Source organism: Protomyctophum parallelum (assembly GCF_964188405.1).
Source record: "Protomyctophum parallelum genome assembly, chromosome: 10".
Classification (NCBI taxonomy): Eukaryota; Metazoa; Chordata; class Actinopteri; order Myctophiformes; family Myctophidae; genus Protomyctophum; species Protomyctophum parallelum.
The window spans coordinates 4,168,380-4,184,693 of record NC_139704.1 but is presented as its reverse complement, the minus strand read 5'-3'; the positions used below and the strand labels follow the sequence as shown (position 1 = coordinate 4,184,693).

General features: G+C 41.2%; 1 protein-coding gene across 1 annotated transcript in view; it reads right to left on the bottom strand.

Annotated features, from left to right (window-relative positions):
- Positions 1-1,766: 1,766 nt before the first annotated feature.
- Positions 1,767-16,314, bottom strand: part of sgms1a (sphingomyelin synthase 1a) — a 72,120-nt gene continuing 57,572 nt past the window's right edge. Inside the window, exons 5-8 of the mRNA XM_083775630.1 lie at positions 14,996-15,113; positions 10,917-11,070; positions 7,512-7,678; positions 1,767-4,956 (exon numbers count right to left, since the gene is read on the bottom strand). Of these exons, the coding sequence (XP_083631756.1) occupies positions 4,780-4,956; positions 7,512-7,678; positions 10,917-11,070; positions 14,996-15,113 (616 nt within the window). The 3' untranslated portion in view covers positions 1,767-4,779. The remainder of the gene's footprint in view (positions 4,957-7,511; positions 7,679-10,916; positions 11,071-14,995; positions 15,114-16,314) is intronic.

Below are 16,314 nucleotides of genomic sequence, written 5' to 3'. Positions count from 1 at the left end.
AAGCGCCTTGGATAAAGGCGCTATATAAATGCACCATTTACCATTTATGAGTGTCATACAAAAAGTAGTGAAAATAGACAACCTGCAAGCTAACAGTACATGTCGCAGGTTTTTAAAATATAGCTTTGGATTACTTCCACCTGGCAGCGACGATATTGAATAAAGACCACAACAGTAAACACTGAATAGTAAAAGGTTTTTATTCAAAAGCCTAAATCGGCAGAATACTCTGTCATTTATCTATCATAAGTTTTACAAACATCTGGTATACACACACACACACGCGCGCGCGCACATGCGCACACACACACACAAAAAATGACAAACTGATTCACAGAGAAATATGACATACGGTATGACATAAACATTCAATATGTGGGAAAAAAACAAACAATTAAAATAAGATTCCAGCTTGATTGGCAACTACAGGAGATAACTGTAAACGTGGCAAACTCCACATCATAACAGTACGACCTTCCGGATCACGTCCCCTAAAGCCGAGTAGAGACGGACTGTATTGTACATCCCTGCCCTGATTCTCATGAAACGTTCAAGCCAGGGCTGGGCCGATATATGCATGCACTATTATTTTGATACCCTCACCATCAATATTGCATTGTGACGTATGGTTAAGCCATTCTGACCTGAGATCAGATTCTAGAAATGTCAGTCGCTCTTCGATTTTTCAAAAATAGCAGACCTACAAGCTCGTATCGCGCCACTCGGTGGCGCGATATGAGCTTGTAGATCTGCTATTTTTCAATAGCTAAAGCATAACATGATGCGGACACCAAAATGGGTGCCCGGTCAGAATGGGTTAAGCCTGGGTTTTTTTTAGACAATTTTCACAAAAGCTCGAAACGTACGTGGCGCTTCTGAGAATTGTCCAAAGATCTTGTCGATCTGCTGCTTTTGATATTTTGTGTGACGCTGTAGTGTGATCAAGTTAGAGCATTAAAATATGGAGATAGGTTTCTGTGCCAACAACAGCGATGTTTAGTGACACATGTGGCCCAGCCCTGGATCAAAGGTACAGTATCTCATGTTTGCAGGAACATGCAGAGCTCATACTAAGGCCTTGTGCAGCACGGAGGAAAAAAACTGATTGGTTTCTCAAAATCTGATCTAATAGGACTGAATAATGACCGTCCACACTGTTATTGTGTATTAAGTGATCAGGGGTTGTATTTAAGTACTATTCCGACGGTGCCAAAACAAATAGCAATCTACAAAGCTTGTAGATCTGCTATTTTTGCCAAGCGACACAGTCTTACAATGAAGTATAAGTCAGGCCTCAGTGTCCAGAAAGAGATGTCCTTAGAATAAAACAGGGATTGAGTCGCATTTCAAAACATTTTAGGAATGGGTCTCAAATCTGATTCTCTCACACACACACACACACACACACACAAAAAAGTGTGTTTTGGTGTTCAGACTTAGGCTACAAATCAGATTTTGAACTGTCAGTGTGAATAGAACCAAAATGAGATGTTCCAAGTATAGTCGGATTGACTCCAGAGAGCTGCAGTTGATTTATGACACGGAAATGCTATGGACAATACAAGGACACAGGAAGGAATCTAAAAGAGCTTGTAGCCATTTTTACAGTCGATGGCTTAACAAAACAAAACAAAAAAATATATATATATACGTTTCACAAGCTTACACGAGACGTGGTCAAACCAGTCCGTTACTCCCATATCACTCAACTTAAAAAAAAAAACGACATTTCTCACATACAGTATGCAGGTTTTCTTTGGGGGGGGGGGGGGGGGACTGTGTTAATTTTCAAATTTTTAAGAGAACTTGGGCTAATTTCGGCTGCACGTATTGGTCAACACAGTTGATTTCATCAATTATTTGAGCAAGAATTTAGCCTTTGGACGAGATTTCCACGTCAGAAAGTGCTATGAAATGACATGTTTGACACTTTTTAAGCAATATTATTATTATTATTTAGACAATTCAGTCATCAGTTCAAGAAAGAATAGGAGATGCAAAATGTTAACATGCAAAGTGTGCTTATATGACCATAAACAAAAGACAGTTTCACATTCATGGAAGCTTGTTTTCCTCTCTGCATGTTAATACATTTGGCCAGCCCTTTGCCACATGCTGCCCACTTATCGATGTCAGTATATTTGGCCAATTACACGAGCAAGTGGTTATATTTTTTTGGCATTGCACTAGGTCTGCTACCATGGCATTAGCGAGTTCTCTCCAGCGCTATGTGTGAGGAACTGTGTATTTCCTCATTGACCAGGCATACCGTTGTCTAAACTGTAGTAAAATAGGGAATACAATGTCATTAATTACATTAGTAGAGAACTCGCTAATGCTATGGCGGGTCCAGAGTTAGCATTGCACTTATGAGGCATGTTGAACATACAAGACAGACGTGCCTTCGAAACCGTACGGTAACATGGTTAATGTAGTACATGACAAACACAACCACAGCTATACACAGCATACAGTACGACGAACCTTCCCAAAAAAGCATGCTCCTTCCGACGCTTCAGTTTTAAAACGAGGACGACATTTGGTTGCTACATAATATTTACGAAATGACAAAGTTCACCGCAAAAGTGTAAACTCGCCGTGGCGTCGCAATGGATGAGTTAAAATGAGGACATTTTGCAGCAGAGGATGCTAAAAAGACATTCTGCCGGGGGACTGCATTGATCACCAACGTTGATTCACTGACTACCAGGCCAGTCGAGGTCAAATATGGGGGGAGTATCTCTGAGTAAATCCCCGTAGTAATGTTGTAGCCAAAAAAAAAAAAAAAAGATCTAAGAGGAAGAAGTGTCACATTGGGGAGTATAAATTAAGCTTAAGAGTTGCTGCAGTGATGTACAAAATCCAGGACGGGAGCAGTTTCGTAGAAATTTTGGGGTTTCCCAGTATGCTCATAAACTTTAACATCCTCATTCTGGGGCATATTATAATAGGCGAATAGAGGTGAAGAATAAACATTCGGCAAAAACATTTAGCGTAGAGGGGGGGGGGGGGGGGGGGGGGGGAGAACAACCGGGACCAGACCAAGTAAAGACCCCCTGTGGGACCCCGGGGGTCAACAAAGTATAACAGGGGTTAAAGTGGTTATGGGATAAAAATGAACAGCGCGATTGAAACCAGCAGCAAAGACGAGGTTCTAAGCATCGAGAGGACACAAGATCAGAACTGTCTGAGTAGGGTCACAAAATGACAAAAGTACGTAGATAAAAATGTATATATATATATATAAAAAGAAATTGTCAAATTATCTTAAAGGACAATGACAACCCAAGCTCAAACTGATACTCCCCCGAAGCATAAATAAATAAACAGGACATTTCACTCTATGTTACTTAACTTTGGGAAGGAAAGAAGACCAATCTTCTGGTAAGGCTGGCTTAATTATTCTTACATTCATGCGAGCAAGACTGTTTAGCTATGGTCGGGTTCCACCCAGGGTGTGAAACCCCACACAAAGTAGAGGAACACAAGACCCCCCCCCTGTGTAGGGACGGGACGCGAAAAGAACGCTCGCGATAGTTGTATTCATATATTGTGAAATTGTCCTCCGTCAAACACCTACTAGGATAAATTAGCTTTCGTTGAGCTGCAAAATCAGTACCAGCTAAACCCTCTATACTTGATAAAAACATGTAAAGAGCACATTCGGTATGCTTTTTTTCCCCCACTATACACAAATCGATTCCACAAAAGTAGCAGCTCTATATGATCAACGCTGCGGGCTTTGTAGATCGGCTATCCCCCCCCCCCCCTCCCCCCAGAATAGGGGATATGCTGGGGGTTTTCTGGTAGTTGGCAAAAGTGGCATTGTAAAGTTTTAAGCATATTTTTTGATGATGGCGATATTATTGTTTAATCGCAATCGTTTTCGCCCACAATAACGGTGACATGTAATTTCCTTATGGTCCCATCCCTACCCCTGAGCCACGGTGTGGACGAAGCCCACACACAAAGCAGAGGGACACGAAGACAACGGACTTGAACTGTACAATCAAGCTATAATAAGGAAAGGCACTGGAATAATGCTGTACACAATGATAGATTATTTTGCTCTCAGTTCTTCCATCTTGAAAAAGGTAAAAATCTAAAAAAAAATCTTCTGTTTTTGGACATCATTCATTTTTGAAAAATAAAGTCGGAGTACTTAGAAAAATCTTTTTTTTCCTTTTCTTTTTTTTTTTTTTGCATTTCAATTTTGTTTTTTAGCAAGTTTTTACAAAAGTAATTCACTATAAAAAGGGAAAAGGGAACTGATTATGGCATTTTTGGTTATTAAATAAACGTTTCACGTAAATTTGAATGAAATAAATCTTGGATAAGAACCTTCCAACAAATTAATCATAACTCAAAGTCCATATGGCCTGACTGAATAAGAGTGAAAGTAAATTGGTCAGTTTGAAATGCTTTCTCAATCTACAACACAAAGCAGCAGACCTGCAACAAGGGTTGAAGGAGAAAAACTAATTGATTAGTGCCGTTTTCAAAAAAAAAAAGAAAAAAAGTAAATGCCACCAGGAACTTAGGAAGAGAGCGACGAATGTAGAGAAAATGTTTTTTTGTTTTGTTTTTAAAGAAAGAAAGTAGTGAGTTCACAGTGCTATCCATTTAGGTAGGGATGTGTCTATTGAGCACTAGCGAGGAAAGAAAGGACAGCGCTTAAAGTGTCACAAAGCCATCTTTCCATGGGAGACATTTGCCACTGTGGGGGACATCTTTCCTCCATTTCACGTGGAGCAGGGAGGAGGTAAGGGGGGACTGTCTTCACAGACTCTCCAGTCTGTTGTACATGACGCCGCGCGCCCACGGCGACGCTCGCCATGTGAACGGCAGCTGATAGTTCCGAGGGACGATGCCTTTGACGTTCTCCTCAAAGTACTGGAACATCCGGTACCACCAGACCCGGGAGAAAGGGTTGCTCTGCGATGGCTCCTTCAATGACTGAATCAAAACAAATGGAACGCATTGTTATTATTATTATTTTATGAAACCGGGATTATTAGCTATGTATGAATAACCCATTCTGACCTGAGATCAGATTCTAAAAATGTCTATTACATCCTGACAGTTTCATTATTAACCCATTCTGACCTGAGATCAGATTCTAAAAGTGTCTTCGATTTTTCAAAAATAGCAGACCTACAAGCTCATATCGCGCCACTCGGTGGCGCGATATGAGCTTGTAGATCTGCTATTTTTCAATAGCTAAAGCATAACATGATGCCAACACCAAAATGGGTGCCCGGTCAGAATGGGATAATATATAAGTTCCACACGTCCCAAACTCTTCTCCTTTCTGGCTCCAAAACTGTGGAATGCACTTCCCATTGCAGTCAGAACTGCAGCATCACTCCCAATCTTCCGCCGTAGTCTGAAAACCCACCTTTTCAGACTCCATCGTGGCCCATAGCACTTACCCCACCCCCCTTAGATAGCATTTCTGTAGACTTAGATAGCATTTGACACAGACTTATAGCATGTTATGTAGACAGCACTATAATTGCATTGTATGTAGTCATAGCACGTCATAGTACATATGTATAGCATAGTAGTATAGATGTATAGTTTATATGTATAGCTTCATTATATAGATATTCCACTGTTACTTTCTTAGCTTACGCATGTTTCTTGATGAATGTTTTTATGTGATCTATTCCCATGCTTTTTTTTGTTCTTGCTTAATGTAAGTCGCTCTGGATTAAGAGCGTCTGCTAAATGCCTAAATTGTAATTGTAAATTGTAAAACACGGAAGACAAAACACGGAAGACAGTTGACTGCCAGTCAATAACTGTGTGGACGAGCCTTCATTTTTTACCTATCCCAGATGCCAGGTAAATGTGACACTAACAGAGCACGTTTTATTCAAACACATGCACAGCGAAATGACTGAGGGCTATTCGGGAGTTTATGCGCATTGTTAAGCCTGTCCCAGCTATCAAGTTTAACAACTTTGCCCCACATCCTTTTATAGTTCCAACAGGGCTTATGCATGCAATGTTGCTGAATTACACCCAGTCTGGTTTTTATCTGGAATGCGTGCAGGATTTGTGGAAGGCAAATATGGTGAATAGAGCACATCCCCGAGTCCCAATTCCACATCTCTGTATTGAGAGAGGTTACAGACAAGTTGTCACAAAACGTGCTGAACTGATGAAACCAAACTATTAAAATGTAACATAATTCAGTTCAGTTGACATCTAGTAGCATCCTCAGAGCTTTTAAAAAGGCCTGGACTTAGAAGTATTTGTCATTGACACCAATGTGTTTCCGTTGGGTAATGCACTTTCTACCCAAATATATTCTTGTATTGCAAGCCTTTGCGCTCAGACAGTGTTGAAAACTACTAGGATTGTTGCCGTTGCTACCTTATCCCATTCTGACCGAGCACCCATTTTGGTGTCGGCATCATGTTATGCTTTAGCTATTTAAAAATAGCAGATCTACAAGCTCATATCGCGCCACCGAGTGGCGCGATACGAGCTTGTAGGTCTGCTATTTTTGAAAAATCGGAGAGCGACTGACATTTTTAGAATCTGATCTCAGGTCAGAATGGGTTCATCAGACCAGTGTGTGTCCGGCGGAAACCTCGTATGAATCTGATCTCAGGTCAGAATGGGTTAAAAAGGTACCAAAGAGACTACTACAGATTACTACAGACTGGCTCACGCCTCACGGTACCGGCATGGAGAGCGATGCAGTACAAAAATCACGAATGACATCTGAACCTCGGACGCATCAGAAACACCGTGGACAGCGAACTTAGGCTGGGATGAGCATCAGCGTCTCCAAATTTGAGGACATGGTTCTCAGCAGGAAACCGGTGGATCGTGAAAAAAATTCAATTTTTCAAAACAACATTTTCAAAATTTCAATTTTCAAATTTCAAAATTTCAAAATTTCAAAATTTCAAAATTTAAAATTCAAAATTCAAAATTCAAAATTCAAAATTCAAAATTCAAAAAAATTCAAATTTGAGGACATGGTTCCCAGCAGGAAACCGGTGGATCGTGCAGTCCGGGTAGGGAATGAAGCATTACCCCCAGGTTCAACTATCTCAGGGTCTTGTTCACGAGTGAGGGGAGGACGGAGAAGGAGATCAGCCGGAGCATCGGAAGTGGCAGGGGGCGGTATTGCAGCCGCCTTACCGCACTGTTCCTACTCTCACCTATGGTCATGATGAAGGGTGCGAATATGTACGTAAGATGGCAATAAAATAATTAACCCATTCTGACCGGGCACCCATTTTGGTGTCAGCATCATGTAATGCTTTAGCTATTTAAAAATAGCAGATCTACAAGCTCATAGCGCGCCACCGAGTGGCGCGCTACGAGCTTGTAGGTCTGCTATTTTTGAAGAATCGAAGAACGACTGACATTTTTAGAATCTGATCTCAGGTCAGAATGGGTTCATCAGACCAGTGTGTGTCCGGCGGAAACCTCGTATGAATCTGATCTCAGGTCAGAATGGGATAATTAAAAAGGTGCAGAAGTGGTACCTGCTGGTTGGCCATGGTGTGATACCACCAGAAGAGACGTGTGGTGATGAAGTAGGCCACCACCACGTCCACAGTGTAGTGGTCGTGAGCCAGCAGGATGCACAGGATGCCCACTGCACTCAGCGTCCAACAGAACCAGTGGTACCACCAGAAGCGCTTTGGGGAATCTGACCCGTTTGGGAAGGACGAGAAGAATACACAGGGTTAAAGGTTTTATGACATTGATTTTCATTTATTTTTATTGATCTTTTTTTCTTTTAGGTTTTATGACTCAATTACACCCAAAAAACCTGAACTTTGAACATTCAGTGGATTTTCTGTGGTCTGAAGTTTTCTTTGGGGTTTTTTGGGCCTTTTGAGCTACAATGAAAACAGGCAACGCAGTGAAACAGTGACATCTGCTGGCAAATCCCATTGACATAGGGATTTGCAGTAAGTGATGTCACTTACTGCCGGCAAATCAGAGCACCCGTTTGAGCCAGAAAACCCCAGATCACAGAAAATCTACTGAATGTTAAAAGTTCAGTTTTGGGTGCAATTGAGATTAGAAAACCTAAAAAAAAACAAGAACAATTCCAAAACCTTTTTTTTAATGTCACAATCCCTTTAACAACAATAATACACTATAGGCAAAAAGGTGCACAGCACACTGGTCCTTGTGAGGTGCCAGTCAACGGGAAAGATACAGAATGAAAACAATGTATAGCCACACACACACACACACACACACACACACACTCGTGGTGTGACTTGTAAGTCCAGGAAGGAAAGTGAGATCACATTTTCATGAGACATTTTGGTCATGAACATGGCGTCATGACTAAAATATCTAAATACACATACTACACACATAAAACCCCCCAGGAAAGTGTTTGTGTCCTGAACATCAATAAAATATATGGTTGCAAAAGGGGTGAAGTGGCCCCTTAATTAACCCATATTGACCTGAGAAAAGATTCTACAAATGCCTTCTAAAATCTGTCCGTTTTCTGAAAAACGTATGTTTCTATGTCAGTGGTTCTCAAACAGTTTCATGTCAAGGACCCCCAAAAATATATGTATTTGCCCACCAACCCCCATCTTAAAATAAGCAAACATTTGAGTTAAAAACGTTCACTCTATTCAACAGATCTCCATGAGAGAAATGTATTCAGTAGTTTTGAGAAAATCCGTACCAAATATGATCTACCCCACGATAATCTTTTCCCGATACTTTCAAGTTAGAGATTTTGTTAAAAAATCAATTTCCCCTCCTACCCTGAGAAACCAGCAAATAAACCATGGGACAACCTCCTAATACTGCATCCTGGGCAAAGGGGCCAAATCTCAGTTACTTACCAATCTCTTATGAGATTAAACATCCTCCCTATGGACAAAAATAGGAATAGGTGGGAGGCCGAGCTGGGTGAAACATTTCTTGATGAATGGTGGGATGTGGCTATTGATCGAGTCAACAAATCAATGTGCTAGACTAGGCCTCATTCAATTCAAAGTCTTTCATAGACTTAATTACTGCAAATCTAAACTTGCTGCAATATATCCTGGAATTAATGATAAATGTTGATAGGTGTGCTCTCTCACCAGCTAATCACACACACATGTTCTGGTCTTGCCCGAAGCTGGTATATTATTGGACTCAAATATTTGAGATTTTGTCTGATATATTTGAGGCTCGTTTGGAGCCGTCACCCCATATGGCTATTTTTGGAGTGCCATCAGATTCTGAACTTCTAACCCAGAAACAGTCTAACCCATTCTGACCTGAGATCAGATTCATACGAGGGTTTCCACTGGACACACACTGGTCTGATTAACCCATTCTGACCTGAGATCAGATTCAAAAAATGTCACAGTCGTTCTTTCGATTTTTCAAAAATAGCAGACCTACAAGCTCGTATCGCGCCACTCGGTGGCGCGATATGAGCTTGTAGATCTGCTATTTTTCAATAGGTAAAGCACGACATGATGCTAACACCAAAATGGGTTCCCGTTCAGAATGGGTTAAGGATATTATGGGATTTTTAAAATTGGAAAAAACAAAGTTTACAATTAGAGGTTCGACAGAAAGGTTCTTTTCTAGCTGGCAACCATTTATTACCTACTTTGAGAATCTGAGAGTACTTCCGACAGACGAATTGAATCAATACTATGTGTGTTTTTTTGCATTCACATAACGATAGAACTGTGTATAGAGGGTGATATATGACAACGTTCCGAACACAATCTTTTCCGACATAACTTGTGACTGACTATTTCTTGAACTCGAATAACCCAACTCATAATTTTGTTTTATTTTATTTATTTTTTGTTATTTATATTGTTTTTGTTATCTGTGCTTAAATTATTATTTTTGCATCCTACTGTTTATATCATATGTCTGTATGTATGTTTGTTTTTGTATGTCTGTACTAAATTATTAATGTTATTTTTTATATTGTTTTGATGATGACGATAACTGGGGGGAGGGATGGGGTGAGGGAGGGAAAAAAATTTTTATGTTCAAACTGTACAAAATTGTTGAAACCTATTACCAATAAACACACATATATAAAAAAAAAAAGAAAAGAAGTTCACTCTGAAAGAATATATAATCAAAGATTTGGTCCACATTTTCGCGATTCTTCAAAAATAGCAGACCTACAAGCACGCGCTATGAGCTTGTAGATCTGCTATTTTTCAATAGCTAAATTATAACAATGTTTAAAACACCAAAAGAGGTTCCCGTCCCAAAATGCGTTAACCCATTCTGAACGGGCACCCATTTTGGTGTCGGCATCATGTTATGCTTTAGCTATTGAAAAATAGCAGATCTACAAGCTCGTATCGCGCCACTCGGTGGCGCGATACGAGCTTGTAGGTCTGCTATTTTTGTAAAAATCGAAGAACGACTGACATTTTTAGAATCTGATCTCAGGTCAGAATGGGTTAATCAGACCAGTGTGTGTCCAGTGGAAAACCTCGTATGAATCTGATCTCAGGTCAGAATGAGTTAAGTACAGTGCTTGAGTGCTTAGTTACTTAACAGCAATGGTGGTGGTGAAGATCTCCGATACGTGTGGGTACATGACGTGTCTGTCTAGGGAGAGATGTGGAACACTTGTCCGACTGGCAGAGCAAGGCTCTGTAAAAGTGCACAAATTAACTAAGCCTGACAGTGACATTTCCCCTTTCGTTTTTAGACATAAGCCATTTCCCCCGTGTCGCCACTAGATGTCACTGTTGCATCAATAGGGCTTCTGGGCACAATGGACCCGGCATTGCAACATTGTAGCTCTGACTGGTTCAAAGATTAACTGATTTACACCACCATTAAATAATTTAAACGGACATACCGGTACGCCAAGTTACATTTCCTTGATGAAGAGATAGGTTAGTGTTAGCACGACGGTGTGTTACCGTACTTACATTCCTTGATGAAGAGATAGGTTAACGTCAACATGACGGTGTGCCCGCTGTACAGGTAGTCTCCACACATGGTGTGAGAGCCCGTGATGGACAGACCTCCTCCGGCTATCATCTTCATTATCCTCCTCATCTGAGCCTCCCAGTTCCCCAACAGCTACACAGGAACACACACACAAGACATTAAAGGTTTTATGACATTCATTTTTATTTCTTTTTCTTTTTTCTTTTAGGTTTTATGACCTCAATTACACCCAAAAAACCTGAACTTTGAACATTCAGTGGATTTTCTGTGGTCTGAAGTTTTCTTTGGGGTTTGGAAGCCTTTTAAACTACAATGAAAACAGGCAACACAGTGAAAACAGTGAAATCTGCTGGCAAATCCCATTGACATATATGGGATTTGCAGGGTCTTACATCACTTACTGCCGGCAAATCAGAGCACCTGTTTGAGCCAGAAAACCCCAGATCACAGAAAATCTACTGAATGTTAAAAGTTCATGTTTTTTGGGTGCAATTGAGATTAGAAAACCTAAAAAAATAAGAACATTTCCAAAACCTTTTTTTTAATGTCACAATCCCTTTAAGAATGATAATAACAACAATACACTTTTTTTCATATAGCATGTTTCAAAAGCAAGTTTATGTGCTTCACAACACAAACGACAACAAAAAACAACAAATGAGGAAACGAGAAAAACAAACAAACAAAAGTAATCAAAAAAAGGATGAACAGCAGAAATAGAGGCAGTACAATAGAGTCCTTGAGTTCTTTAACCCATTTAGGCCTGACATCGAAATAAAAAAAGCCTTCTAAATCCTGACAGTTTTCTGAAATACCTATGTTTCTAGGCCTATATATCACTCAATATTTCATGTCAAGGACCCCAAAAATGATCTGTAATTGGCCACCGAGACCCCCCATCTGAAAATATGTTGTTCCAGGGGACCTCTCCAGAAGCAAAGATTTGAGTTAAAAACGTTCGTTCTGAAAAAAAATATATTCCAAATTTGAGGCACATTTTCACGATTTTTCAAAAATAGCAGACCTACAAGCTCGTAGCGCGCCACTCGGTGGCGCGCTATGAGCTTGTAGATCTGCTATTTTTCAATAGCTAAATTATAACATAATGTTTAAAACACCAAAAGGGGTGCCCGCCCAAAATGGGTTAACACAATGATTCATTGTCCAGCTCCTCCATCCGGGGAGGAGCTTACCTCGCTCTCGTTTTCATTCATACGATAAATAATCCAAAGTGTTCATATTTTGAACGAGAGGCGGATGAGAAGTCAGAAATGAAGCGCTTTAGTATATCCATCAGATCAAAACCTACGGAGAGCGCCCTGGATTAGCCCATTCTGACCTGGGATCAGATTCATACGAGGTTTCCACTGGACACACACTGGTCTGATTAACCCATTCTGACCTGAGATCAGATTCTAAAAAATGTCAGTCGCTCTTCGATTTTTCAAAAATAGCAGACCTACAAGCTCGTATCGCGCCACTCGGTGGCGCGATACGAGCTTGTAGATCTGCTATTTTTCAATAGCTAAAGCATAACATGCATGCTAACACCAAAACGGGTGCCCGGTCAGAATGGGTTAAGAGAGTTTTAAAAGTGGCCAGTGAGGTAGCCTGTCAAACTCCCAGAGGAAGTCGATTCCACAAAATGTGGAAGCAATTGGAAACAAACCCATGGGGCCATTAACAACTGAATACATCTCACATGAGAAGATAAGGAAAAAATATGTAATTTAACGGCTATAGGGAAATTATCAATGTTTTTCTGGAAATCATAAGAAAAGTCGCCGTGAAATAAATATGTGTCCGATTGGCACATCTGAAACAAATGCATTACGAGGCCATCTTGTCGATTACAAAGTTGTGAATGACCACATTTCTCTTGGGGACTGGAACTGGAGCTGCATGCCCGTTGTGGAATTGCATAATATTGAGCATAGATTATATGAAGCGTAGTTTGGCGTCGGGGCTCTGTCCCTATTCATTAAAGTTGTATAAAGCCAAATAGAATTACAGGGAATTAATTAAGACCCCAGGGGGGGGATCTAGAAACAGAGGCTACAGGTGGATGCTGGGGAGGCGGTGGGATTTGCAAAACGTCATGAGCAGCAGGTTAACAGCAAGCGAGGCAGGAGGACAGCAGCAGCAGCAGAGACGTCCACACAGCAGGAGAGAAGCCAGGAATGAGCAGGTAGGCAGAGCAGTTTAAAGAGATTGTGACATTAATTCTTATTTTTTTTAGGTTTTCTAATCTCAATTGCACCCAAAAAACATGAACTTTTAACATTCAGTAGATTTTCTGTGGTCTGGGGTTTTCTGGCTCAAACAGGTGCTCTGATTTGCCGGCAGTAAGTGATGTAAGACCCTGCAAATCCCATATATGTCAATGGGATTTGCCAGCAGATGTCACTGTTTTCACTGTGTTGCCTGTTTTCATTGTAGCTCAAAAGGCTTCCAAACCCCAAAGAAAACTTCAGACCACAGAAAATCCACTGAATGTTCAAAGTTCAGGTTTTTTGGGTGTAATTGAGGTCATAAAACCTAAAAGAAAAAAGAAAAAGAAATGAAAATGAATGTCATAAAACCTTTAAATAGCCGCTCTGATCAGGTAAAGGAGTGCATGTGACTAGTCACCTGATCAGGTAAAGGAGTGCATGTGACCACTGACTAGTCACCTGATCAGATATAGGCGCAATCTCGAGTTGTCAACTAGCTACGCAGGTGCACCATTAAAGGTTTTGAAACTGGGCACGTGGCCATTTTAGATTTCTGCTTGGGGGGTCCATCTGGTTCCATTTGTTGTACTACTCTCAGAGTCACAGACCTGTTAAGGTTAAGGGCAATAAGGGGGTCCGACTGGTCCTCCCGGGAGGGCCCAGAGCCAGATGTTGAGAAACTAGGGGTTCACCACAGTTTAATTCACACTTAAAGAGGAAATGCACGTGTGACCGCTTCTGCTTTGTGGGGATGTTGGTTAGAGTTCACCTAAAGATACTGTAAAGTTGAACTGGTGTGGACCAGTATTACCTTACTTCCAGTTTCACAGATTTAAATACTTTTGCGTCACAGGGAACACTTTGTTTCTGTCTCTTGCGTTGCATATTAGTACAGTAGTCTGACTCTGTGGTGCATGGCAATCAAGTGAGGTCATCTCTCTTTGCAGAAAAAGGATTTCAACATGTTAACAAGATTTAGGAAATCTAGCGCCACAACAAGACACAAGTCAATTAACGCTGACGGCATTGCTGTTGGATAAAGGAACCTGTGTGTAAACCGACGCCAAAGCCAATGGGCACAGGTCACTTCTGGGCTACAGCATTTCACATGACAAGGCATACAACTCACCCTCTGTGGCTGCTGTTACATTACATACCTATGGTTCCCCAAACTGGGGGTCGATTACCTTAACCCATTCTGAACCGGGCACCCATTTTGGTGTCGGCATCATGTTATGCTTTAGCTATTTAAAAATAGCAGATCTACAAGCTCATATCGCGCCACCGAGTGGCGCGATACGAGCTTGTAGGTCTGCTATTTTTGAAAAATCGAAGAGCGACTGACATTTTTTTAGAATCTGATCTCAGGTCAGAATGGGTTAATCAGACCAGTGTGTGTCCAGCGAAAACCTCGTATGAATCTGATCTCAGGTCAGAATGGGTTTTAATGTGCAAGTTTAGTTTTCTCACTCAACAGTAAACAGGGCATCTGCACATTTCTAAAGTGACGATTTAAGGGACCTTACGACCTTTTTTTTAAATACAAAACAAGACCGTTACTGCGTCAAAAGTCAACAAACTATATAATACACAGTATATACTGTATATGCATCAGCGTTGTGAGCGCGGCTATTTTGACAATAATTCACGCGGGGAAAAGACTCAAACTAGATGTAATAGCTGAACTACCACAATTCCAAGTCCTTGTCATGGTGGCCAGTGGTGGTGGGGGGGGGGGGGGGTCTCCAGTTCAAATATTATACGTGATTATTTTGGTGGGTCACAGCTTGAACAGGTTGAGAGAATAGATAAGAGCAGTACTGTATGTACTGCATGTAATGTACCTTTGGAGAGCATTTGAAGTGCATCCCAGGCACAGGCAGAGTGGTGATGTACATGGTGACGCAGCGGTACAGGTAGAGCGTGCCCACGATGAAGAAGAACCGGCGGCCGACAATAGACCTGGAGGTAAAACAAAGCACGAGAGACAGAAATGTACAGAATGCTCATCAGATTGAGATGTACAAAACAACAACGCCGTCCGCGACGGTTCAGGAACGCCCTGGGGACGGAAAGTTAACCCATTCTGACCTGAGATCAGATTCTAGAAATGTCAGTCGCTCTTTGATTTTTTCAAAAATAGCAGACCTACAAGCTCATATCGCGCCACTCGGTGGCGCGATATGAGCTTGTAGGTCTGCTATTTTTCAATAGCTAAAGCATAACATGATGCTGACACCAAAATGGGTGCCCGGTCAGAATGGGTTAAACGGAGCATGACATAAACAAGTCTTTATTTATGTGTAGCTTCGTGAAGCTGGAGACGTTCACCTCACGCCCGTGCACGCTCACACAAAGCGATGGCGACTAAATATATTGAACATTTCGTCAACACGTGAAAACTAGACTAGAAATGTCAGGGAGGGGAAAAGCAAACAAATGGGAGAGCAGCAATATTGCTGGAGACAGTGTGGGTGTTCGAGTGCCACTCGCTCCCATATATTTTGGCTGTGTGAGAAGGCGCAGGCATTTTTGGGGCTGTGTTCAACAGAACCCGGTGAAAATCATCATTCGTGACCCCCGTAGTTTATACCTTGGACTTGGACATCAGAGGACATACTGGGACATGAGGACTTATACCTGTTCAGAATATTGCTAATATAGCAGCTAAGAAAGCCATCACGAGGAGATGGTTGAAAGCAGAAAGCGCTGGATGGAAATTATTGAAGAAATAGACTGGATAGACATGGAGAAAATGACTCATAATCAGGACCAAGGCTATTTGGGAAAAATGGCATTTATACAAGAGTGAATAGTGTATACGTGTGTACGTTTCGTTTGGAAAATAAAATTAAAACAAAGTTTCAAAAATAAATGTCAGGGAGGGATTATGGCAAAGAAGAGATCCAGTAGAATTAAAAGACAAGTAATTTCATGCTTGGCTGTGTGCTTAAAATAGCAGGTCTGTTTATTGTAAGAGACTTTGGGCTCAAAAGGTGTGGAAGATTGGGGCCAACGAGACCCCACACTTGGCGGTGGGAACCCCTCGACGCGTCTTTGAACACCGGTGAAAATATTATGAGAGCAAAAGTCAACTTAATCCACAAATGTTTTGTCTACTCTGCACAAAAAGTATATATTGTTTATCCATACCGTTACTGTA